This window comes from Dinoponera quadriceps, unplaced genomic scaffold (genome assembly GCF_001313825.1).
Source record: "Dinoponera quadriceps isolate SergipeBrazil2010 unplaced genomic scaffold, ASM131382v1 scaffold113, whole genome shotgun sequence".
NCBI classification, from domain to species: domain Eukaryota; kingdom Metazoa; phylum Arthropoda; class Insecta; order Hymenoptera; family Formicidae; genus Dinoponera; species Dinoponera quadriceps.
This window is the reverse complement of record NW_014554899.1, coordinates 1420357-1445651: the sequence shown is the minus strand read 5'-3', so window position 1 is coordinate 1445651 and position 25295 is coordinate 1420357. Positions and strand designations below refer to the sequence as shown.

The following is a 25295-nucleotide window of genomic DNA, read 5'->3' as shown; positions in this document are numbered from 1 at the left end:
CGAACGGCGACCACTGACAAGACAGGAACGCTGGCAATTAATGGGAGGCGGAACTTAATTAGTACAATCTCAGCGGCCTCCCGTGCCCGTCGTCTCCCGTTGTGTCTCCCTAAATACCGCGTGTTACGGGACACTCGTGGGAATAAGACAATGTCCTGCCGGAAACCTCTCGACCAAACGCGACCCTAACAAAACCAGATGCCGCCTCCTATGACCGTCCGGCAGATAATGACTTAGACTTGTGTCCGCCAGGGCATTGAACTTTTTTCACACACGATTTACGGAAGTGACTTCAGCCGGGTGTTTTGAAGAAACGGTGTCTCGACGCGTCATTTACAAGCGATCGAACATCTCGGCAATTAATCTTCGGTAATCCGACTGCGACTGGTAATTAAGAATATTTCCGGCAAAATCACTGACAATGCTTTAAGTGTGGGATTAAGATTAAGAAAAAGAAGTAACAAATAATATATTTTTTCATTATTTCTGCAGTTATATAGATGGGAACAACTGCTGCTATTAACAGAAGCGAGAATTTCACTGATTTGCAGTGCTATATTTATAACTATGATTACTAGTGACTGTTTCTCAGTGAAAATACGCTGATTGCGCTTTGGAAAGTATGTCCGAAACATGGCAACCGGAACCTACATAGAGAAATTTCCCAATCCGCACGTATTTCGGGAAATCTGACTGGGGATCCCAATGAAATCCTAATTTTCTATGCGGGTAGCGGCCAAGGCGTATCTTTCGCGGACTTTATGAACGCAACGGCGAGTCCTTCCTCGCGCTAGTCGCTAATTGAACCAGTTTAATAAGGTGTCGCGTCGTTTCGGACGCCTTCGGCGTTCCGAGTTGCATCGCGCGAAGCGGAGCAAAGCGGAGCAGACGCGTAACGGCCGCTATTCCAATCGTCATAAATTGTCGCGGCGAACGTGACGATTGTACCGAGCAGCCAATACCCGCGATTCTGTCATGCGACCCTCGTAGCCGCCACCGGCGCGTAACCCGCGGCCCTTCTTCCGGGGCTTTTGACCACCGATTCGTCTTTGCCACGCTGCGTTTATCGACCCGCCGAAAACGTGCCAAGGTTGCATCCGAGCTATCCGTGATTATCGTGAAGCGTCACGTGATCCTGCCAACCTTCGACGGCGTCCCGGCTGACGTCTTCGGGATGAACGCGCGATCGAGAGCTTCGCTCTCAGGTGAAGAAAGGATTCTTCCCTTGACGCTACGCCGTTCAAGATTGTTACTTCCTCTGCGATTGCGGCTTCGTTCCCGATCTTTTAACGTCGAGGAAGGCCGGTCTCATGTTTCCAATCTAGATAAACGGACGATGTCACGGAGGTCCGCGATCGAGAACTCAGCTTGCGCACATGAGGCTTCACTCTCGGGCGAAGACACAAATCTTCCCTTGACGCAGCGCGCTTTGAAACTGTTACTTCCCCTACGACTGTGACCGTTGCTTTGTTTCTGATCCTCTGACGTTGAGGAAGGGTAGCCTCGCGTTTCCAATCTAGATAAACGGATGGCAGTCACGGAAGTCCGCTCACGCGCGAGCGAGCCGCATGATTTTTCATAAAACACTCACGTATCGGTCATAAATTATAATAATAGGTAACAGCACGCGGGAGCGCGCGCGCACAATGCGGTTCCGACGCTCGGCGCGCTGGAAAAAAATACGACGCACGGGGTGCGAGAAACAAAAAGGGATGAGCCCTCGGCCTGATAGCCGAGTTCGGCGGATTCGTTTAAAGCGAACGCGCGTTATTGCTCGCCGGCGATTAGCATAATCGGACGGAGCGAGTGTAACACGTACGGCAAATAGACAAAACGCGACGGGCGACGCCAATTAGCAGGTGCCGACGTTAATGCAAATGGCGGCATTAGCCGATAATACCGGGAGTAATATTATTATTTCACGGCAATAATATCAGCGTAATTCATTCGGCTTAATCAAGAGTATTACTGCCACGAGGCACAAGCCTATTTTACCGTCGATAAATTCGCGCTCACACGGCCGTGCAGCGCGACGCATCGGCCGAACTCCGCGTCGTGGTCGAGTCGTGAAATTGTTCGGCCAGAATTTGCGCAGCTGAACATCGTGCAAAATTGCCCAGTCGAACGACCGAGATATATTGTCGGATACGAGAGATATCGTAAGAACATATATATGTCATTTCTCTCTCTCTCTCTCTTGGTTACCAGAGAACATTTCCATGATATTCTCTCGGTATCAAGGATGAACGATCGGGCAAAATTCAATCTGCGATTATAACGGCGACTGACAATTAATATGAACAACATATAACAACGCCTGACAATGGTCGACTCGAGTCGATTCTCACGATGATTAATTAACAGTGTCCCGAAGCGGCGATTTTTATATACGTCGCGGGTAGAGCGTGGCGTGGCGAATTTATAGCGGGCCGGAAGAGGTAGCGGGAAAACCCGCGACAAATTTATCCCGGGATTACATGGCGGGCTCATAACTCGCACATTCACCTAATCGCATTACTCGCCGGTGCGGCGATTCGCGGCGGAACGTAATTCGCTGGTTCTCGTTACGTGAACCATAATCGATCGCACCGAGTGTCACTGACGTCACTGGCTGACCGTCGGCTACGAGCGGCACTGTGAGAATCCTTTCCCCGGGGCACCAAAATCAAACGCTCCCGCTGCTATTCCGCTTTCCCAGCGCGCGAATACGCGAATCTCCCGCTGGTGGATCGCTGCACCTGCAGCTGCATACGTCAACGCGGTCGCGGCTTCAGTCGCCGACCCGCATCGGAAATAGATCCTGTAACCGGAGAACTTATTTCTGGAAACATGGCGGCGGCCGTGCGTGGCTTCTATTTCGGGCCGGCGCAGCATCCAGCCGTTGCTTCGCGGTTTTCTTCCGCGTCCCTCTCTCTCTCCCTCCCGCAGCTGCAATCAGATCGAGTAATTGAAAATCCGATCGTGGAGGAGCATCGGGAATCGGATAATATCGGCGAGATAATCCGCGATGAGGAGGAGGAGAATGAGAAAGGTGAGGCGACGGGACGAGGATCGTCCTGTCGTCGTGCCGAGAATGACGCGGAGCTCGTATCGGGGAGTTAATAAAGGTGGTGACCACATGGTAGCGGCACCGAAGCCATAAATAGAGAGAGAGACCGCGGAGGACCATATGTACGTGGAATGATGCCTGGGCCACACCGACGTCCGTTGCGCGAAGGCGATCTATTTCTGGCGGCAGCCGCCGATCCCAGAAATTGCATCCCAGAAGACGCATCCGCGACGATATCTCGTCGAGCGGCACCGACACACTGTTATCCTGTCGCCTCGTTATCCTCGCCCGTCGTCGGTCCTTCGATCGCGGGGCGGACGCAACGTTCCTGTGCTCCTCGCCTCGATCCCTCGCAAACGGCGATTCCGACGGCGAAGCCCCGCTCTGCCTGACGACTCACCAGGGCGCAGCTCCATACTTCTTTACATTCCATATGTCACATTCACTATGGGAAGTAAGGAAGCACGGAACGGTCGCCCGGTGGCGATCACCGAGGTTCCGCCTTGCCCGCCGCTACCGGATCGCCGAAGGAAGTCCAGCGCGCGCTGATGATCCTCGTGTCCTTGCCACAACCTCTTCGCCTGGCGATTGCACTGCAATTACGTAATCCACCGACGCAACTCTCTCTCTCTCTCTTCCTTTCGCGAGCTCGGTCCTGAAAGATCCTGAAAACACTCTCCGGCGAGGGGTACCTGACGCGTCGCGAGCGTTGAGCTGCCGAGGCGCAGGACGAGCCCGGCGAGAACTGTCGTCCTATCTAAGGACGGGAAATCGGCCGGCGGGATCCTGGCGAGTACTGGCGATCGTCTCGGCAGAGCCGCCCGACTTCCTCGAGTCGACGAATCCTGCCAACCCGGGTGACCGCTTCGGACTGAATGCTGCCAAAGCCTTCGAGCACGGTCGCTTGAACGAGCCCTCTAAAAATGGCTGCACAGATCCCATTGGCCTCTGCTCGAGTCACGAGTCGGCACCCCCCTCGTGTGCACATGTAAGCTTACACTCGAGAGAGAGTAGCACGCGGCTCGGCTCAGCCTCGCTCCCTCGCTCGCGCCGTAGCGCCTTCGCCTCGCGCCAAATTTGTCTTTATCCGAAAATAGTCAGTCCCACGGCTGCCACCACATGGCGACTATTCCCGGTTCAGACTCGAGTGATAACTTACCCAGGCCCTCTCCGTCTCGCTCTCCTCATCCTCCCTCCTGCTCCTCCACCGTCCTCCGCGTCGTGCTCCTCCTCTGCTTCGCCTTCCTCATCAGCGTCATCGTCATCTTCTTCTTCGTGTTATCCTCCGCTTTCTTCTGCTTCTTCACCTTTGTACCGTACAAAGGCGAGCGTGCAAGTCGGACAGTCGGATCGCAGGGGGGAAGCTTCGCGTTCCTCGCGCGATCTCGCCGCTGTTGGAAGTCTCGCAACGATCTCTTGTTAATTCCACGAGATATCTCGCAACTTTTGCGAATCCCCGCAAACGACCGCACTCGTAAACGCGGAATCCGCAATCGACAGATCGTAATTATAGGCGAGAGATTTGGTGAGAACGTTGGGATCCGCGATTTCTCGCAGCGCATCCACCTTGACATCTAGAGTTTCCTTCATCAGGAAGCAATTTAACAGTTGTAATTGTACCTTTAGTCGCGTTTCGAAGTCGGCGCACCTGTGAGCCTCGTTCTTCATCGGCAGAACTTTAAATCCGACGTAGGTATGCCGCGATATTTCGAGGGTGGGACACTTGGCAGCCGCTGTTGGCGAACAAGCAGATGTTTTTAAATTCCCGGGGCCTCTCCTTCTCTCTCTCTCTCTCTCTCTACTCTGCCTCTCTCTGTCTTCGCTTTAATTCACACGACAACAATGTCACGTCTCGGTTGATGTATTAATTCTCCAGGTGTCGTATCGTTAACGTGGCCGTTATCGGCGGTGATCAACATCAATGATGATATAGCCCCGGCGTGTGAGCGAATAGCCGGTGGACCGGCGCAGCCAACGTCGTCGATGACGACTCAGCGATCCGATCGTTAACAACGATGATAAAGACGGTATCGTAAATGCAGGGACCGAGTTAGAGGATCGTTCGTCGCGGTATTATTTATAGAAAGATATTCGCGCGACGATAATGGCCGCTGGCGAACGGCCAGCGTCTCTGCGATTTAGTATCGCGGGGCGGCGATTAATTTCAATTTTGCACTTTACGTCGCGGTCGGTTACTCGTCCGACACCCCGTGATCGGCCGCCTTCGGCGTTATGCAACTCGGTGCACAAGCCCCTCCGCAGCGCGCGAATCCATGTCGAGCTTCGTGGGTAGCGGAGTGCGAAACGTTTCGGAAAGCAGGTAACTCCGGCAAACGACAGCGGAGCAAGTTCCGACGCGGGAACTTGGTCAAGAACGAGCACGTTGCTTTTGAAATATACATATCGCCCGTCCCCTTTCCCTTCTGCGCCATCGGCATTGTACGTTGTCGCGATTCCGTCAAGAGCGCGAACGAAAGTTACTCGCGACGTTTCCTCGCGACACGGACCCTTTGCGTTTGACATGGTTACATGACACTCTCGTTTTCGTTGAGACTTCCGTCGAGAATTTCCGTCACAGTCTGTGCAGTGGACAAGAAGGACTGAAAGGTCGGTGATATTGGAAATGTCGAATTTGGAGTATCACTTCTGAATACTCGTGCATGGCCGCTGTGAACTGGCAAGGACGCTCCGAGCCGGCGGTCATGATGCACAAATATTCACAAAAGCATACTTAACGCGGAATCCCCGATATCGCTGTGCCTGAGGGATAACCTTTCTGTCCACGACCGTACCCGACGTCTTTATTTCGCGAGAAACGTCCCGGCGGACTGACACCACTCGGCGATCAATTAACTCACTCCGCGGATATAATTACTTGAGTTTCGACGCGTCAAGTTCGGAGCCGTCGTCAGCCGTCGAGACGGGTTAACAGCAATCGGAAAACTTCTCACCTAGATCGCCAGCACATTACAGCGCGTTTCAGCTTGCGCANGGGGGGGGGGGGGGGCGGAGAGCTCGTAAATCCTGCGAGTCCGACTTCCAACTTCGCCTCTCCTCGACGATCCGCCGCTGACGCTTCTGTCAACGGCAGATGCCTCGTCGAATTCGGGATCCATTTTTCCACAGTAGGAAAAGTTTCACCGAGCCGCGGTATCCCGTACGTGCGATAAACTTGTGATGTCACTTTTATCGGCGGCTGCCGCGCTGCAAGATGAAGTTCGTCACGACGGCCGACCCCGGTCTAAAATTACTGACAACCGAAGACGATGCATCCGCGAAGTCGACGCGGCCTGGTGAGCCGTGCGAAACGAGTCTACACGCTAACGTGGATCCTATTTTCGGCCGTCGTCGACGTCGGCGTCGTGACGAAAAGACGCGTCTCGCGAGAGCACGAGGAAAGGAACGATCGGCCGACGAACACGTCGCACCTCCCGACCTTGCGCACCTGCGGATCATTCGTGATGCACCTGCAGAACCCCGGCGAACTTATGACCCGAGACCTGGAAAGTGGGACGACATTCTCTCGCGAGGCAGACCGCGAGAAAGATTACGTCGGACTCACCCTAATCAAGCGCGAATCTGCCGAGGAGTTTGAAAGTGGAAGAATACCCCGGCGTTTGACACACCCCCGTGTTCCTGTCTCGCCGGAACGATTTAATGATTTTAACATGCGGCACATCGCGGAGAGTAATTAAAGAGAACGTCGTTCCTTCACTTGCCGGTGAGGGGCGAGGGAGAAAAAAAGGAGGGAGGCTTTTCCCTCAACGGAGGCGCCGCAGCCCTAGCGTCTCGTGTATCGGGTTACGAGTTCGTCGTTGAAAATAGCCTTTACTCCGCGTACTAATGGCGAAGACTCGAAGTAACCCCGGCTGAGATACAGCGGGGTCGAAAGCCGGCGGCGCATCTCTCTCTCTCTCTCTCTCGCGCTGAAGATCATGTTCGTCGCGTGATTGCGCTGATGAAAGAAAACCGCGAGAGAGAAAACATCGCGGAAAGGGATGGACCGAGAACTCGCCGCCGCTAATTATCGTCGTTAATTTAGCACGATAAAGATGCGGAACACACAACTCGGGTCATCCAACGATACGGCCTCGCCCGATTCGCCGCGACGTCGTTGCGGTTTTACGAAAGCGCTCTCTCGGAGATCGGATACACACGCGAGTAATTTACATACCGAATTCGATCGGACTCTTCTTCGTTTTCTTCTCCCCTTACGCCAGGAGGAAAGACGATAGCTGCACTCTCTCTCATCTCTCTTGAGTAAAACCACCTCTTCCCCCTCCCTCCCTCCTTTCGGTCCCTTCCTCTCTCACTCCCTCTATTCTCTTTCTCTCTCATCTCGCAATCCTTCTCGTCGCAATTTCATTCTCGCGGCATCGAAACAGCCCCCGGCGCTTCTTCGCCCGCGAATAGACAAGACGATGGCGATGGCGCGAGTTCCTAGGAGATTCCCGATGCCGTTGGAATTCTGTGCGCGGCTGGAGGAGAGAGAAAGAGAGAGAGAGAGTATTTACTTACATCGAATCGCGCCCCGAAATTACTTTTACCCCTTTTCCACACGCCGAACGTTCCTCCGGCGATCAAGCCTGTCGCTGGAGATCGGTTGCAAGAGAGAGAAAGAGGGAGAGAGGGAGAAAGGGAAAGAAGGAACTACCGCATCGCGTGTATTTCAGTTCTCACTGGATTCACTTTTCTGAACGTCTCGTTTCTACTTAAAAAATATCCGCGACTGAGCGTGCATTATATTCGCGAGATTCTCGAATGTGTGCGTGGACGAAAAGGACGTTCGATGATTCCACGATGCAATTCTACACGTGCATCGAACACGGCATCTGGCTTTTCGCGTATGACGAGGCGCTCTTTACGTCACAATTCCCTTTCTTCTCCGGGAAACCTCCGCGGAAGGTCTCGCGAATAAACGCGATATGATCACGTAAGCTCCTATGGAGTCCCCGCGAAGTCTCGTCGCCGACGAAATCCAACACGCGTTTATTCCTCGAGACGATTGTCTTATACGACAAATACTTAACGACGGCAAAGGTATCTCGTTGCAGAATATTTCTTCCCTTGTATATTTTTCCTACTATTTTAACAAAGACCGATTTTAACACGAGTACAAAATGTTCTTTACTGTGTAGTCTCCTTATGATGAGCAAAAAATCGAAATTCGGGGGNGGGGGGGGGGGGGGGAAATGGTGAAAGAATTGCACTTGGATTTTATTCAAATCTGAATAAATAATTCGTTCCAACAAGAACTCTTTGCTGGTCACCGCGGTTGCTTTCGCATCCGATGCTTTCAAATCCATTTACCGTCGATTGGAGAACACAAGTTATATTCTTCGTTTGTTCGTTTGTTTCTTCGTGGGCGTAACAAGGTCTCAATTTTGACGTGGAGAAAGCCCCTCCGAAATTTCATCCCGGGAACGCCTTCCCTTCTATCTCGCATTACGTAGGTTTTCTAGGACATCGTGTACACGAAAAAGCGGAAGCCGTGGCGGGAAGTTGGCGAAACGCGCGGGAGGAAAACATAAAGGGCCCGAAGGAAGCCACTTTTCAGGCGTCGAGGAAACCGGAGGAAGAAATCTAGAAAGCCACCGCCGCCCCTCCCTTCGCCACCCTGTCCCGGTCACGGAGGCGGAACGTGCCGGTTTTTGTCTCGTGACAAATCTGTGCAACTTTATTCGAGAACGCCGCGAGAGAGGAGTTAATGCTGTTTGTCTCGCGCGGAGGAGGCCGTCGGGGTGGCGAGAAGGGTGAAACGCGTGAAACGCGAGGTCCAGAAGTTCGCCGTGCCGAAAACAGGGTGAGCCATCTCGGGGAGGTCTCCTGATATCGCGGCTCCGTTTTGCCACCGGATGCGGGCCAAGGATGGACCTCCGTTACGTTCCTCTTACGACGTCCTTGTTATGATCATATTTTCTAACCTTTTCATCTCTCCACTCTATTTCCAAGTACTGAGAGAAAGATAGTTCCACGACTCTCGCTGACTTAACAATGTCACCTCGTTCGTTCTTACAAAATGCATCGAATCCTTAATTCCTTAGCTTTCCCAAGAAGCTGCACGAGGTAAACCACTTCACGTCCATTTTTCTTACCGCAGGAGTAAAATTTGACGAATCTATTTCCTAAGTAAATGCCGACCGCACGGTGAAAAACATTTGGTACCTGTGTTAAAATCGGTCCTTGTTAAAATGTTAAATTTGTTACGTACCCGTATATTAATGTTATAACCCGTGTGTTTACGTTATTTCAATATATACATTTTATATTTTTTTTCTATTATATTTGAGTCGATATTCAACATGCGTAAACGTCAAAATAACTTATTTTATACTTCAGTGTCGATTGACATATTAATTTTGTATTAATCTTTGACATAATACTTCCGTTACCTTTCAATCTCATCTTATATTCATATATCACAATACTCATGTTAAATTAACACGAAAATTTGAGCGGATCGCTCGGGACATGTGAAATGTGTTAAATTTAACACAACGCGATAAAAGGTTTTGCCGCGCGGAGTAATCTCTCAAGTGTGATTTTTAATTCACGAGAGCGACATGACTTCCGTGCCGAGGACGAAAGGGTTCATGGGAAATGGATTGATCGACGCGGCAAAATAACGCATTCGCACCGGCGACGCGCGGCCCGAGCGGAGTTACAGGTGCACGAGCAAAAAACGCGCATTCGCGCGGATAAACTCTCGAGTGTGCATCGCGCCGCGGAATTCGATATCGTCAGATAAAAATAAACGCTTTTGCGCGACGCTCTCGCTCACATTCGCCCTTTCTGGAGGAGGGCGCGCGTTTCTGCCTGGTGTATAGCATCGCGCGCGCGCGCGCGCACGGATTCAAGAATGTTTGCCGGAGACAAATCGGCATCTGACTTCAATTACCGGCTGAAGCGAGATTAAGCATCGTGATGAAATTACCGTAATGAGATATTGTGATAAAATCGAGCGCGACGTTGTGCAGTTTGTCAAAGGCTAACGAAACGCTCGCGCCCGATGAATAATTTGCTAAGTGACTGCGACCAAAATGCGCCAAAATTCTTCGACACCCGCGATAAAATTCTCGGCGAGGCCCTTCGGCTCCCCTTCTTTCTCTCTTTCTCTTTTTTCCACTCGGGCTCTGGAGCCTCGCCAAAGCGCGAGAAACCGGAAGAGTCGCCCGAACTAATGACAAGGCCGATTCAAAATACCGGATTATTACGGCCATTAAGAGCTCGATCGGTAGCCTCCCTCCGTTGCCCTCTCGGTCGTCGAGGGACGGGGAACGCCGCTTTGAAACTCGGCACGAGCATCCGAGGCGGCGATTTAACGATGCAGTAAAACTTCCGCGAACTACGAATTTAAGGCGACGACGCGGGCGTTAATGGGCGTATTAATTAAGGGCACGTTAATCCCGATATCGCCCGGGAACTTCGCCGTGCCTATTCGCAATCTCGTGCGCATTTCTCCGATCCTCGCTCCCGGGGCGAGACACTAGTTTTAATACTTCGCTGCCGAAGGTACGGCCGCGAAATGAGAAAAATTACTTATGAATCACGTCCGACTGAACGGAACTGTATAATGAGTTGATTTCATAGCGCGGACCACTTCGTCCAGTATTGCCATTTTTTTCTAATGACAACCCCTCGAACACTAGACTAAAGAAAGATCTCATGACTGTATCCTGTTTATTATTTTATACGTTGTAATAATAACCACATAATATAGCAATACATTTAAATAATACATATAAAACATATGATAATAAACAAAATGAATATATTTCCGATATTCGCTGCTAGTATTACAGACCTACAGTTTAGATCGCAATATACTATTTGTAGTACCAGCAATGAACATCGGCACATACTGAACCTTTCATTATTATCGCTCTTGATTGGTACATTCTCTTGGATCTTAAGAATCTAAAGAATATTCCAATCGCAGGCAACAATCGTTTACTGAGTTGCTTTCTCTACAAGACGAAGCCATCCCTTTAGCGTCACCAAGAAAGTAAATTTCGTTCTATACGTTTGTCATACGGGAAAATTTAATTTCTAATTTTTTTTTTAATTTCGGCAAAATCAAACTGTCCAGATGAAAGCCCGGTGGCAACATTGGCGTCGTCGAAATAACCTTTCTTGCATGAGCGACGAGATCGGACGAGATTCATAGTCGCGCGGAGGGAAGAGCAGGTTATAAATTTGCCGGAGGAATGCGGGTCGCGATTTTGCCACATCGCATGCCGCGAGAGAGAATTATTGCGAAACGATAGGGGACAGGACCAAGACTTGGATGCTCTCCCAGGTCGTATAACTGCATGGTGACGTAAGTCTCCGGTGGCGTTGAGATCCTTCGGAAAATTCCTCTCCGCTCATGAGAGACGCGCGCTCACGAAATCATTTCGATCGTCGAATCATCTCGGAAACGACGACCGAGCGAATTTATTCACGCTGATCGTACCGGGCAGCTCATTGTTTCGCGTTGTAAACGCGACAACGTAAACATCTCTTCGCCTTTCCGGTGGAAAACAAACCGGCGAAACTGTCACGTTCGAGACGATGACAGGCTCGTCTGTGATCGCGTGATTGAGTTCGACGTATCTTCGAATAGATCTTCGCGAACTTGCGAGAGGACAGAGATGCGAAAGCAAGGGAGAGAGAAAGAGAGAGAGAGAAACGTAAACAGTCTCCAGCAGACGGGGTATGCTTCAAAGCCAAAATATCTCTTTCTCCGCACCTACAGCCGGCCGGCTAAAGACGGATAGACGTGTTTTCGTCGGAGGAATCGAATAAGCAAAATAAACGAGACGAAACTCATTCAGGAAAAACTCGGCGTCGCCGTCGACGTCACCGTCCGTCGTGCTCCGCGATGGAATCATTTTCATCCCCTTCCTTTTTTTCTCTTGCTTTCTCGAACCCTCTATCTCTACCCCTACTCTCTTTTTCTCACTTTCGATCGAAAACTTTTCACCCTCATTTTGAGCGTACATATTTTCCCGCAGGGTAAAAACATTGCCGCCGCACAGCTATCGACTATCGAGATCGCTCATCTCGAATTAGAGATGAAATCGTTTTGACAATTTCGACGGAATTCGGCTATCTCTCTTATGAGCGCTTTTACAGCTGGATATTGTGGAATTGCGGTTAAAGAGATTTATCCGTTGCCAATTCGTGTTCACGTTTATTCGACCAGAAACACCATTTAAATGTGGCTACAGCTAATGGAAGTGTCTAGCTTTTTCGCCGTTTGTTGAAGCACTCTCTTTGCGACCGCGGAAAAAAATTACAATTTTATGAGAGCAGAGAGAGAGAGAGAGAGAGAGAGAGAGATAAGCCGTCGTTTACTTTGCGCAATCAAAGAGTTTAATTGCATATGTTTTTGACGTGAGATACGAGGCTTGGGTAAAGATTAATTTCGATCGTGATTATGAAACAAATAAAGATAATAGCGGTAACGTATTAATTTGCGCTACGTAACGACCGACGTAATAACGATAATACTAATAATATTCGCGGTAGGGTAAACAACATTCTCGTTAATAACCACAATATACGAAATACTGGACGGAAGGATAGATGGGGTGATGGTGCTGGTGATGCTGGTGGTAACCGTAATAGTTGCCATAATCGATATAACGTATCGTGTACGATGTAATTACGATAGAGGTGCAGACGAATTTAGAGAGAAGGCCGTTGCGAGCGTTTCAAAAATACGAATAATCATCAAATTGTCTCGACAAGAGAGTTAAATTAACACATTCAAGAATTATTATTATAAAATATTTCGAGAGATTTCAATCTCAAGTATTTATATTAAATATTTAGTGCGTTTGTGTTTCGATCACACTTGATTGCAGATTTCGATATATAGAGTGTCCCAGACCAAGGCATAAACTTCACGAGGATATGGAACAGACTGAGATGAACAAAAAAGTCCTGTATCATTTTGCAAACAACACACACATTTTCGAGTTATTAATTATTGAAGAAACTTCTGCGCGAGACTTCTGCGCGGCTAAACCCTTTAATTGCTCGCGATGACGGGCGGACGGATGAGCGAGAACGAGTCCTCATATTCTCTCGTAAAATCTTGACGTTTCACGGCGTAAAATTTATCTTGTAGTAAATTTAATCTCCGTTATTTTGACAGCTATTCCCCGAGAACGTTCCCCAGATCCGACCCTGCGCCGTGAGCGCGGAACGGCGCTACGCCGCCCTTTCTTCCCTTTGCCCGAATTAAAATAGCCGACGAGTGCAGCGATCACGGGTGACCTACCCCGCCGTGGCGGTGCACCTGCGACTCGTCTGGCTGTGCCATCGCGTCATATTTTATGCCGAAGTCATTTCCATTGCCGCGGAAAAGTTCCGCCTGCCACCGACCGAACCTCGTCGTCGTTCTCCTCCCTTCCTGCGCCTTTTGCAATAACTTTTAAAGGAGCTCAGAATTAATATATTTTTTTCTGGAAGACCGTTGGCGTTTTCACAGCCGCAGCTTCGCTCCTACTTTTCCATCTCTCTCTCTCTCTCTCTCTCTCTCTCTCTCTCTCTCTCTCTCTCTCTCTCTCTCTCTCTCTCTCTTTCTCTAACTGTCTCTTTTCGCCTCTCTCTTTCTCAGTTGGGTATTGAACGCATAAATTACGCGACTTCGTCGAGCGATCGAAGAATTTTCCTCCTTTCTCCCTTTCTTTCCTTATTTCTTTCTTCTCCCTCCCCGCTCCCTTTACTTCTCCACCGGTGCCACTTTTCTCCCGCCCCGTAATTTCTTTTCGTTATTTTACCTCGCGAGCTTTGTACGCGCGGTCGTTACTTTGCGTTTTACATCAACGCGAGAGCAAGAGACGTACAATTTTCATTGTTACCGTAACACTGTTCTTATTATGTTTGCCTACGATCTTCTTTATCTCGCGACGTCTTTTTTCTCGTTTCTCCAATTTCGTCTGATATTTTCGTGACGTCGTCGACCCTGCCACCGAACCGGGACGTTCTACCTCCGCGACGTCCAAACTCCGCGGATAGAATTAGTTGGTAGTTGTGATTTAGTTTTGGTTCGATTACCTACCTGCTTCTCCGGCGCTCCGAACCCCTTCTATCCTCCCCGCTTGCCTCAATCCCCCCGGTTCCGGTGCCGACTAATCCTTTCGGAGATACTACCCTCCGGGAATTTCAATTTTCGTCACGGCGCCAGCTACGAGATTTCCCGTTGACCCTTAACCCTTTCAGGATAAGCTTTTTCGGATACACAAATATGTAAGGAGAAAAAAGTCTCGCGAGTTTTATTGAATTCAAAATTGAAGAATAATATTTGTATGATTGATATTTTAACGTATTCTCTCGTCTAGCGTTGAGTCCGGCGCAGTATTCGATCTTGGAGCCGCCGGGCATAGTCCGCGCGCGCTTCGATTCAAGATATACGCACAAATAATATTTTTTAATAGAGATTAATTTTCCACCCGACGCGATAAACGAGGAGAAATGTCGCGAGTAATTTCTGATGCGCCGCCGTTCACACGAAAATTCGTTTATCGCAAATGCGCGAAATTGTACATTATACATTTTTTTCTGGTAAACGTAGCGACGCCGGTGTCGCAAGGAGATGCAAGCGAAATTATGAACTGTTGCAGATCTGCGACGCGACGCATTTAAGGGATAAGTCGCGCAGGTAAACACGCAAATAGGACGCGTAAATTCCTGGCTCTGGCTGCCGGTTTTCCTTTTCTCTCTCTCGCTCTCTCTCTCTCTCTCTCTCTCTCTCTCTCTTTCTCTTTCTCTGCTAGACATTTTCTCTCGTTGCTCGTTTCTCCGGTATTTACGAGAACATGTATCTCGAAATATTCCGTTCAAAAAATCCTAGACTCTCTCGGCGGAAAAATAACGTCACCGTGTTGCAGCGTCCTCGGCGACACGAGGTCGGGCGAAACCCTTCGGAAAGAAGAAACGAAATTAGAAGGACACTTTGAGAAGTTCCTCGCTTAATCCGGATCTAACTTCCGGTATTCGGGACTCACGGCAAATTCCAATTTTCGTCGGACACTTCGCCGATGAAGTTCCGCAGTACGACGACGGCGATGAGGAAGGGAAAGCATCTCGCGTCTTCTCGCGCGCGGGATTTCGATTTTTCTCCCGAAACTTTCCTGCGGGTCTAATCTCGCTGTGTTAAAAAAAGAAAAAAAAAGAAAAAAGGAGAAAGAAAGAAAGAAGCAAAATAGAAAGGGTGACGAGAAGAAGGAAAACAAAACGGCTCGAAAGAGAGCGGGTGACGGGTACCAGGCGGGCATCGGCCGTTTTCCTGGGTGCGCCAACTCCGATAGAGACACCCGGAAATTGCGTCATGGTAGTGGCCGACGTTCTTCATGGTTTCTGCATATTAGAGCGCATCCATCCTCCTCTTCCTCCCTTCGGCGCCCGCCCGTCACCCACGAGCGGACATCGTCGATTCGGACCGGCCGTGCGTATTCCTTCCTGGTTCGCCGAATCGATCGAATTTAAATACGCTGAATTTAAATACGGAGAGAGAAAGAGAGAGTGAGAGAGAGGGGTGAGGGAGGGGGAGGACGAGAGAGAGAAAGGGAGAGAACGAGATAGAGAAAGAACCAATACACGCTGTTCCTGAAAACTTGTATAATGATAATGTAACGAGATCCCTGTCGAATTTGAAAAGACAATTTCTCCCGGTGACAATTCGCTCTCTTCCTCAGTATCTCATTAACACATACCTTGGCGATTATCTCGAATTAAAATGTCATTTACATGAAATTTTCGTGAAATTACGTAATTAAAATTCGGAGCTAACCCGAGGAATCGGTGAGAAATCCAATGAAGACTGAAATTTCATCAGATGACGTGTACACGCTTAACACATTTAACGCGTCAAACGCGAACGCGAGAACAGGCCCGCGTCGCAAAAGTATCGACTGCAATTTGAGAAGAAAATTAGAAAAAAGAGGACTATAAAGTGAGAATTTTTATTTATTTATTTGTTTAGTTTTTCGAAAGAAAGAGGAAAGGATTTTCTGTCACCGAATATTAGAAGCTAATTTATCTCGCGCACGACAACCGATGGGAGGGAAGGCGCGACGCGAAAATTGAAGCTTTATTTATTGCGCGGAGTTTGATCGAATCGGATGGCGCGAATGACTGATAGGAAATCCGAATACTTCGGGAACCGCTGCCTGGTGAAGAGCGCCGGCGGGCAAACGAAAGGGAAGACAAATGGAATTCCGCCGGAATTTCGCGAGGTTGCGGCGGATAAATGTTTTAGGGACTGCGGTGGCCTTCGTGGTTTCTCAGTAATCCATCAGTGAATGCCTTGAGAAGACTCGGAGCCGCCTACGGAGAGAAAGATCGCAGCTTCCGATTTTTCTCCGGCTCCGAATGAACGCGTTTTCGCAGCGGACTCGTTAATCTCGTCGCGAGGTCGGGAGGCGCAATTAGCGAAGAGAGGTGTGCCGCGTATGTAATGTCTCGAAGTATACACAGCGTAATAGCCGTTTAGCTATTTTTCATACAGATTGAGTATGTATTTAAAGTATAATAACTTTTATCCAGAAATAACTTTTTTCCCCTCTGAATTCCGTCAAAATTTTGGTGTCATTTTTAAGTGTAATATAGATCAATTTGTAATTTTTTCATTATTCTAACTTGTGGGTAACACATCTAATAAATCTATCTACATTTTGTAACTCTGCACGATTAGAGATACAAATTAGAGATTACAAATAAGATATAAATAAGTTAGAATATACAATTATACATGCATGAGCCTAACAACTATATTATGTATGGACACATTCGTTCATTTTGCGTCGCGATTTCGATTTTTCTTTTTCATATTTTTTCTCTCCCCTCCCCCTTCTCTCACTCTCTCTCTCTCTCTCATCCACACAAATGCACACACACCACGTCCCTCTCCGGTTCCGACTCGATTTTCCCATCGATTGTCGATAAGCATCGGCGAAGCCCACTTGATCAATGATACGCATTCTCGTGGGCGATTAATTCGTCGATAATTCCGCCTACCTCCCTTTCCTCTCCGAAACCGCTCGCGAACAATCTCCCGTTTCGACAATGACAGACTGGGCGGAATTATTTCCGCCGCGGCTCGACTCACCGTAGTCGCCGCCACCTCCGTCGCCGGCTCGCTCGAGATCATCCTCTCTCTCTCTCTCTCTCTCTCTCTCTTTCTCTCTCTTTTTCTCTGTTCGGCCTCGAAATCCTCTCGATATCACACTCGCGACGAATCGCAGCTGCGCGCCGCTGCGAATACCGAAATAATCGCGAGTCCGCGCTCGCTATATTTAGCGGGTCGGAACGCGATTCCGCGCGAGCGCTCCCGCGACGAAGCGTCCGATCTTCGGTCGCTCTCGATATGACGAATATCGATCACTGACGGTTCGATCGTGAGGACGAGAAAAAGAAGAAGCAGCAGCCTCTTCCTCCACTCGGGCTCGGTGTTCCCGTTGTCGGACGCGTGTTGTCGTCGTCGTCGTCGACATCGTCGTCGACATCGTCGACATCGTTGCACACGCTCGTGTCAATTATATTTAGCATGTCGCCGCGTGATCTCACTGACTCACACTGCCGCGAACTGCAGGAGGCGACGAACGCTCGCGCTACGCGTCGGAAACAGAAGCACGCGTGTTGGACCGTGCGGTTGCATCGGCTTCTCGGTTAGACTCTCCGCGATGATGCCACGGCCGTCGCTGACTCACTAAATGCTCGATATATGCGTGCGCGATTCGCGCGTGCGATGCGGAGAGCGAGCTCGATTCGCGGCCGCTCGTTCGCGTCAACGAGCGGTCGCTCGGCGGAGAGTTTGCTCGGAGTCACAACGAGCGAGGATAACTGCAGATCGTGTTCTCGATTCATTCCATGGAACCAGTCTGTTAAATCGTTAAGGATTTTGTAAAATTTTCGGAAAAAAAATTCCGAGAGACGAACCGAGCCGAAAATTTCCGAAGATGAACCGAACCTCCGCCTCCTGAGAGAAAATCAAATTATGGAAGAAGACTCGAAGAGATCCTGAGTCGACATTTTAGTCTTATTTTAAGTCTGATTTAGTTCTACATTAAGCCTTCAAAAATCATCTATTGTACTTCTTTGATGCTGCGTATGGGGAAGTTATGATCGTTTTCTGCTCTTGAAGACTTAATGTAGAATTAAGGTTTAGACCGGTATTCATAGTCAGATCTTATATTTAAGACCGTCTTAAATGTATCCTCAAATGTTGCACGACTCATTTCATTGGTTGCAAAATATCTGAAGATGAACTTAAGATGGTCTTAAATATAAGACCCGACTATGAATACCGCTCTTAGACTTTGGAAGCTTCAATTCTCATTTGTAGCATTAAAGGAGCATTTATTGTGAACTTATTTCTGTTTTCTCCCCCTTGAAGACTTAAAGTATAATTTAAAATCTCGATTCGGGCGTTCGCACATTCGTCTCGTTCTGAAATCGCGAATCGACATCCTTCATTCGAACGCACGTTCTGCGATCCGCCGAGCGACGCGATTTGTCGCGGAGAATGAAATACCGATAATAAATGACGATTCGAGATCGTAATGATCAGTGAGCTGCTACATAATAATAATAATAACAATAATAATAATAACGCGACGGTCGACGTAACGATATCGAGTAGCACGTCGTGAGTGCCTAACGACGGTTCATTGATGCCAATAAACGAACAGAGACGTCGGCGACGGGCAAAAGTCCTTGTCGACGAGCGGGAAATTAATCGGAGTAATAACACGCGTCGCGCGATACGCCTCCCTAGCGCGGTCCGGGTATTTATGCAGGTCGTGATTATGACGAATTCTGACTTTGAGTGCGCGACGCCGAAATGAAATTAAATCGGAGACTGACAGGCCGTAATAACCGGCGTCGTCCCGTTCGCCCGTCTCGCCCGCTCGCGCTTATTTCTATTTGTTACACCGCCGTGCGACTGCCGTTGTAATTGCGATAATTATCGGCGACGTTAAATCAACGTCGCGCGCGCACGTCTTCGCTCCCACGCGGATTCGCTCGCGCGAAATCCCACGCGAGGGCTTCGCGAGCTCGGCGAGCTCGACGGTTCGCGGCAGATCTATTCTGTAATTCTTTAACGCACGCTTTGCAACTGTAACTGTATACGTTACACATCGTCGCGCAGATATAACAGCATGACATAATAGCCGCGCAATGATAACATGCTGTGACTTTTGATGACCACGATATTGTCGTTGAAAGATTTTGGCCGTTAAAAGATATCGCTTCGGGTACGTCCCATTTGTATTCGGCAGACGGGTAGAACGGAAGTTCACATTTGCGACCTCCCCCCCCCCCTCTCCCCCCGGCCCTAAAATATTCTTTCGGGGAGGTCTTTGCTCAAGAAGACACTTCCGGCCGATATTTTACACTTAAAACATAATTTGCTGGAGTTTTTAGGATAGACCGCTTTTAATCACCCGTTTTTGCAATATACATCTCTCTCTCTTTCTCTCTCTCTCTCTCTCTCGTATTAATTGGACTCAGGCCGAGTTCACTAGAAATGCATAATTGCAGGTTCAATTAATCCTCACGCTATATCTATATTACTCGAAATAGAATATTTATCCGTTTTTTAATTACTTTCGACAATGTGCCAGGGAAAGAGGAGGGGGGAAGGGGGGACGAGGACGAGCAAGAGAGCGGGTTTAATCATTACATTATTCCGATCGTTTTGATGGTAATTATTTTGGCAAGCCGCAGGAAATAAGGCCGACGATAGGAAAGGCAAGAGGGTCAGAGGGGCGAGAAAAAAAATGAGAACAACGGTGGGATGAGAGCAGAACCGCGGGACCGGTTAATGACGCAATAAAATCGCACAGCGCCGATGCCGGGCGCGAGTCCCCGACATAATTGGCGAAGTAATCGATTTATAGTTATTAACGCGGTAACGGTAACATTCGCGGCCATTTGCATATTCATGACGAGGAGGAGGGGTAGAGTCGGCCCTGGGCGATTCACTGCTGCTGCTGCTGCTGCCCTTGCCGCTGCGGCTCTCCGCACACTTGGATGCAAAACGCGTGTCCCTTGGACCGCGTTAATGAAAAACGACGCCGCTTACGCGTCGTAAAAATTTGATGGCCTCCCCTCGCCTCCCGCAACTGTCGCGGAAACGAGGCTCACGATGTCTAACAGGGTCGCGAGTTTAACGCAAACATCGTTACTCCCTTACAACATTGCGCACATATACGTCATTGCACTTACTGCGCAAACGGTAATTTTTTGTGGATTATTATTAGTCGCCTCCGAGATAAGGAGATTATTTGTCGAGATTACCGTTCTGGCAGGTCCCAAGTTGAATGGGACTCTATGTCTATTCTCTCTTAAGTCGAGTCAGTGGAAATGTTATTAATCGAATCAGTGAAATAATATTCTACCGATAATCAGCGAATATAATTTTTAGTGAAGACACTTCCACTTAGTTCTTTTAGCTAATACTTCACTGATTTTAGCCAATGAAAGATTCACTACAGATCGTTGTTACGTGTTACGCAATAGAAGAAAAAATCTCTCTCTCTCTCTCTCTCTCTCTCTCTCTCTCTCTCTATCGTATTTGATATAATTCTTACGGTAGCGGATTCAAGAGCCAGAAGTTTCGAGTTCGAGTTTCATCGGGATAAATGTATTTTTCAAATACGATATAAGTTAAATCAATTAAACATGATTGCGAAAATATTTCAAGCAAAACCATTGACGATACTTTAAGAGTGTGATAATGAGAGAGAAATAATAAAATAATATCTTTTTCGCTGTTTCTGCAGTTAAATTTCTCCGATGGAAACAGTTGTTGCTATTAACAGACTTTTACAGCGAAATTTTATCGATTTGCAATGCTATACTTATAACTTTGATCACTAGTGGCTGTTGACTGCTTCTCAGTGATAATACACTCATTGAATTTTAGAAAGTACGTAGAGTCCTTGTTATTCTTGCATTTATATTTCGACGAGATATTTCTGCGCGATTCAAAAAGCATATCGCTGCCTCTTATCGAAATTCTCCAAGAGACACTTTGCACGTCTCGCAATACGAAGAGGGAAAGAAAGAGTGCTTGTCCCTCCGTGTGAAATCTTGGCGAAGTCCGAGAGTCTGTTTCGTAATAATTCGAATTCCGCGAAGATCTCGCGGCGTAATTGGCGAGGCGCATCTCCCGAAGGAAGACGGGGGTCGGGAAGACGAGAGAAGGCCTCCTCTGATGCCGTGCGCGAGACATTTCGAGACACATGCAGGCGCATGTGTGACGAAACACATGCGTGTTCGGCGTGCCCCAGCAGCGGGCTACCGCCTCGAAGAGGCCCCCTTCGGAGGAGGCCCCGTCTACGAGAACAGCTGTCCCCGTCTCTCGCCGCCTCACCATGGGATCCTTGCCGCGGAGATACAGTCAGAAATACGCTGGTGATACACGGAAGCGGATCGCCCGAAGGGGAAATGCAGCGAGATCGCGTCTCTTTCCGTAATATAAAAGCCGAACAAAAGCACGGAGACAGAAAGAGAGAGAGGGAAAGAGAGAGATAAAAAAAGAAAGAGAGGGACGGGGCGGGAATGTGACTTTATCGCACCTTCCTCTTTCCAGAAATAAAAAAACGTAAATATACAGCGAGACGCTGCGTCAAAGTATAATTAGTTAAAAATAATAGACACAAATACAAGTAGCGCCGCAAAAGTAGGAGAAAATGACGGGATGCGCCGTGCAAAAATAAAGCAGTTACGTAAAATACGATAAAATACGTCGCGCGATAAAAAACGCGTATCTGTTTCTTTTTCTCTCCCTTCCTCTTATTTCTCTCTCTCTCTCTCTCTCTCTCCCTCTCTCTCTCTCTTCTTTCCTTTTTTCACACGGAACGCTTCGCGTACGTATACCGTGCAATTTTCCGAAGGAAGACGCTGAGATTAATTAGAATGGTTTGTCGCGAGATAATTGAGTCTCGCGAGCGTGAACGGAAACGCAATTGTTCCCCGCAACGAGGCGCAGTCGTGATCAATCTTTTCGATCACGTTTCAGCGCGATGCGAGTGCTGCTGTCGAAGTTGCCGCGGCCTTGGATCGTCGACGAGAAGAAGGACGACGGTTACACGGCCCTTCATCTGGCAGCCCTGAACAACCACGTGGAAGTGGCCGAGCAGCTGGCACGCGCCGGGAAAGCCGACCTGGACCTGCAGAATGTGAACCTGCAGACCGCGCTGCACCTCGCAGTCGAGCGACAGCACACGCAGATCGTTCGGGTGTGTGTCGATCTTCGCGAAAAAAAGCAACCCTTGCAGAAATATTTCACCATTTTCAGCCCGCGATTATTGTTAGTTTGAACAGTGAAAGTGTGCATTCAGCTGAGTGAATACGACCCGGTTTTTAGGCTGGAAAAGGACACTTTTCCGTAATAAAACGAGTGGTTATAGCGGATTGCATACGAGTATGTTCCGAATGGTATTAACGTACTATGGAGTATTTTTGAGTAGTAAATATGTACAGCGCTATGTAAATTTGAGGTGTGTAAACGTACATTCAGCTACGAGTACAAAAATATTTGTTTGGCATTCGTATTATACATTTTGAAATAGCACGAATAAATGCACGACTTTTTAACGTGCGTCTTTCCGCATTGAAACGAAACGAAGTCAAAAAGGAACGTATTAACGCGTTGTCACTCATCAGCTAGAAAACGAGCGTTGAATTCTTTCGCTTAATTTGAGATTAAGATGTGTGGCCGAGAGTGCAAGAAACGAGCGTAAAAATGGTAGAACGGGTTAAAAGCGGGCCAGAACGGGCCGTGTAAAGAATGGAAACGGTGAAATATTTGTGCAAGAGTGCCCTCTCCGATCCCGGCGGCTCGACGATTGCGATAAGTAATTATCAGTCACAATTCATTTCGCTCGGCCGACAGTTGTTGGTTCGCGAGGGCGCGAATCTGAACGTCGCCGATAAGGATGGGGACACACCTCTACACGAGGCATTGCGCCATCATACGTTGTCGCAGCTGCGACAGCTGCAAGATGTGCAGGACGTCGGACGGTTGCTGATGGGCTTAGGCACCCAGGGCCAGGACAAGAAGAGCAGCTCCTTCATCGCTTGTTTCTTAGCTGCCCACGGAGCCGATCTGGAGCTGAAAAACAAGAAGGGCCAAACGCCTTTGGACCTTTGTCCGGACCCGAACCTCTGCAAGACCCTTACCACCTGCCATAAGGACAAGGAGTCGTTAGTATTCGAGAGAATAGAAAAGAAAAACAGAGAAGGCCGCGTGCGCTCTTCGACCCTTCGATCCTTTAATCTCCATAAACCAAATTAATTGTATAAAAGTATCAAATATCCCCGGATATTTGATTGTCCTTTGGTCCACTCATAAAATTACATATCATTTTATACATCAATGTTTGTGTATATAGAATATTTTTTGCATAAAATCAAGAGCTTTATTGTTTGCAAAAAGTATTGGTATCATTCGAATATATATTTTAAGTGTACATTATTCTTGTTTTCCTTCTCTGTCTTTCTCTCTATAAGATGCAAAATCCTTTTTCAGACACGACATCGAGACCGCCGCACCGTCAGCGGCGATCGACGAGTGCCTCGTGTGCTCGGACAGCAAGCGAGAAATGCTTTTCAGCCCCTGCGGACACGTGGCCTGTTGCAACGCGTGTGCGCCAAGAGTGAAAAAGTGTCTCATCTGCCGAGAAAACGTCCTTTTACGTGTGAAGGTATGAAACCGACACCGTTGTCTTCCGCTGGTGTCACCGTACACCGGCAAACACGTCGTTGTTGCCCTGGAAACTTACTCTTTCAGCAGCCATTTAACGCCTACTTTGCGTCAACACCCGATCTCCGAGTTTCTACGATACTTTTAACGATAATCTCAACGGTAACGTTACAGTTATCGTTCACGAGGAGAATCAACTCTATTTTCACGCGTCAGAGAAATATTCTCTAACTTTGTTATTTCTCATTTCAATTTTACAAATTTCGAATTCGCGATAATTCCGGCGATTACGTTCAATTCTAATCGGGATGAAAAAATAAATCAAAGGTATCCCTCTCTCTCTCTCTCATGATCTGATGTTCCACATTCCATCGTGCCACGTGGACGAACGATCCGCCACGTACGCGAAGACAGTTTCTTCTGTCCCATAACGCTTTCTCTAAGGATGATACGCGCAGCAGGTCCGGTAATTCTAGACGCATTCTATCCGCGTCCGCGCGCAATAACGAGCGTTTGTTCTCAGATCGAAGAATGCGTGGTGTGTTCGGATCGCAAGGCAGACGTCTTGTTCCGTCCATGCGGACACATGTGCGCCTGCGAGAGCTGCGCGACCCTGATGAAGAAGTGTGTGCAGTGTCGGGCCCAGATACAGCACATGGTACCGCTGTCGGTCTGCTGCGGCGGTGGAGGCGATGTTACTTACGTGAAAGGATGCAACGCCTCAGGTACGATAATGATTGCGTCGCGATTACTTGATCGATCGCTTCGCAGCGCAAACTACTCCGACGTTCGCACTATATTTCTATTATTATTACTGGCTGGATTTTATACCTCGCTCGAGATACTTATTTCCTTATTATTGTATAATAATTAATTATATATTAATTATATACATTTATAGGGTGAGAGACAAGTAATGAATGGGTTGATGCAGAAGTTCGTCCCGTTTTTTAATCAAAATATACACACACACCATTTATTTATTTTAAAATACACAATCAATCAATTAAGGATGCATTGTCCATTAGTAGCATTTCCAGTGACGTATCAAGGGGGCCACTCATAAATTTAGTATTTAACAAACAAAATTTCCTTCACATTTATTTCACTGACTAAATAATAAGTGTTAATTTGAAACGGAGTTGAGGTAGATATTTATATATACACAATATTACAAATACGAAAATATAATTTTTTTATTTTTCTTATTAACGCTATTTTTATGCATTAGTTGATCGAATGGAGATGCATAGATAATGGAAAGAGGAATATCAATACTTAAATATGTGCATATGTATATACATTTCAAGTATTGTTATAAGTTTATAAGTTAAAGAAGATTTACATTTGCAGGAGATGCTCGAAATAATGATCATTGGTATCAATGCGCAGTTTCTGTTAGAGATACATTTTTCTTCTACTGTTATATTTCGGAGATTAATCAAATGTAACGTGATTAATTAACGCGTCGGTCTTCCCGTTGATTTCTACCGCGTGTCGCGACCAGTTGAAATCCCGTATCGTGCCGTATCGCGAGCA

The 25295-nt window shown here is 48.0% G+C and overlaps 1 protein-coding gene and 1 long non-coding RNA gene across 5 annotated transcripts in view; one reads left to right on the top strand and one right to left on the bottom strand.

The window, feature by feature from the left end:
* The window catches only part of LOC106742534 (E3 ubiquitin-protein ligase MIB1), a 440290-nt gene that overhangs the window by 413001 nt on the left and 1994 nt on the right, over nucleotides 1-25295 (top strand). Inside the window, exons 11-14 of the mRNA XM_014615582.1 lie at nucleotides 22071-22290; nucleotides 22947-23257; nucleotides 23583-23757; nucleotides 24280-24481. Coding sequence (XP_014471068.1) covers nucleotides 22071-22290; nucleotides 22947-23257; nucleotides 23583-23757; nucleotides 24280-24481 — 908 coding nt within the window. The remainder of the gene's footprint in view (nucleotides 1-22070; nucleotides 22291-22946; nucleotides 23258-23582; nucleotides 23758-24279; nucleotides 24482-25295) is intronic.
* On the bottom strand, nucleotides 14292-17713 carry LOC106742536. 4 transcript variants are annotated; one of them, XR_001374278.1, is made up of 3 exons: nucleotides 17151-17713; nucleotides 15049-15502; nucleotides 14292-14962 (listed from the first exon to the last, which is right to left on the bottom strand). It is a non-coding gene; the product is annotated as an uncharacterized LOC106742536 (long non-coding RNA). The 4 variants fall into 4 exon arrangements; XR_001374277.1 differs by lacking the exon at nucleotides 17151-17713 and adding an exon at nucleotides 16934-17144; XR_001374276.1 differs by lacking the exon at nucleotides 17151-17713 and adding an exon at nucleotides 16940-17144.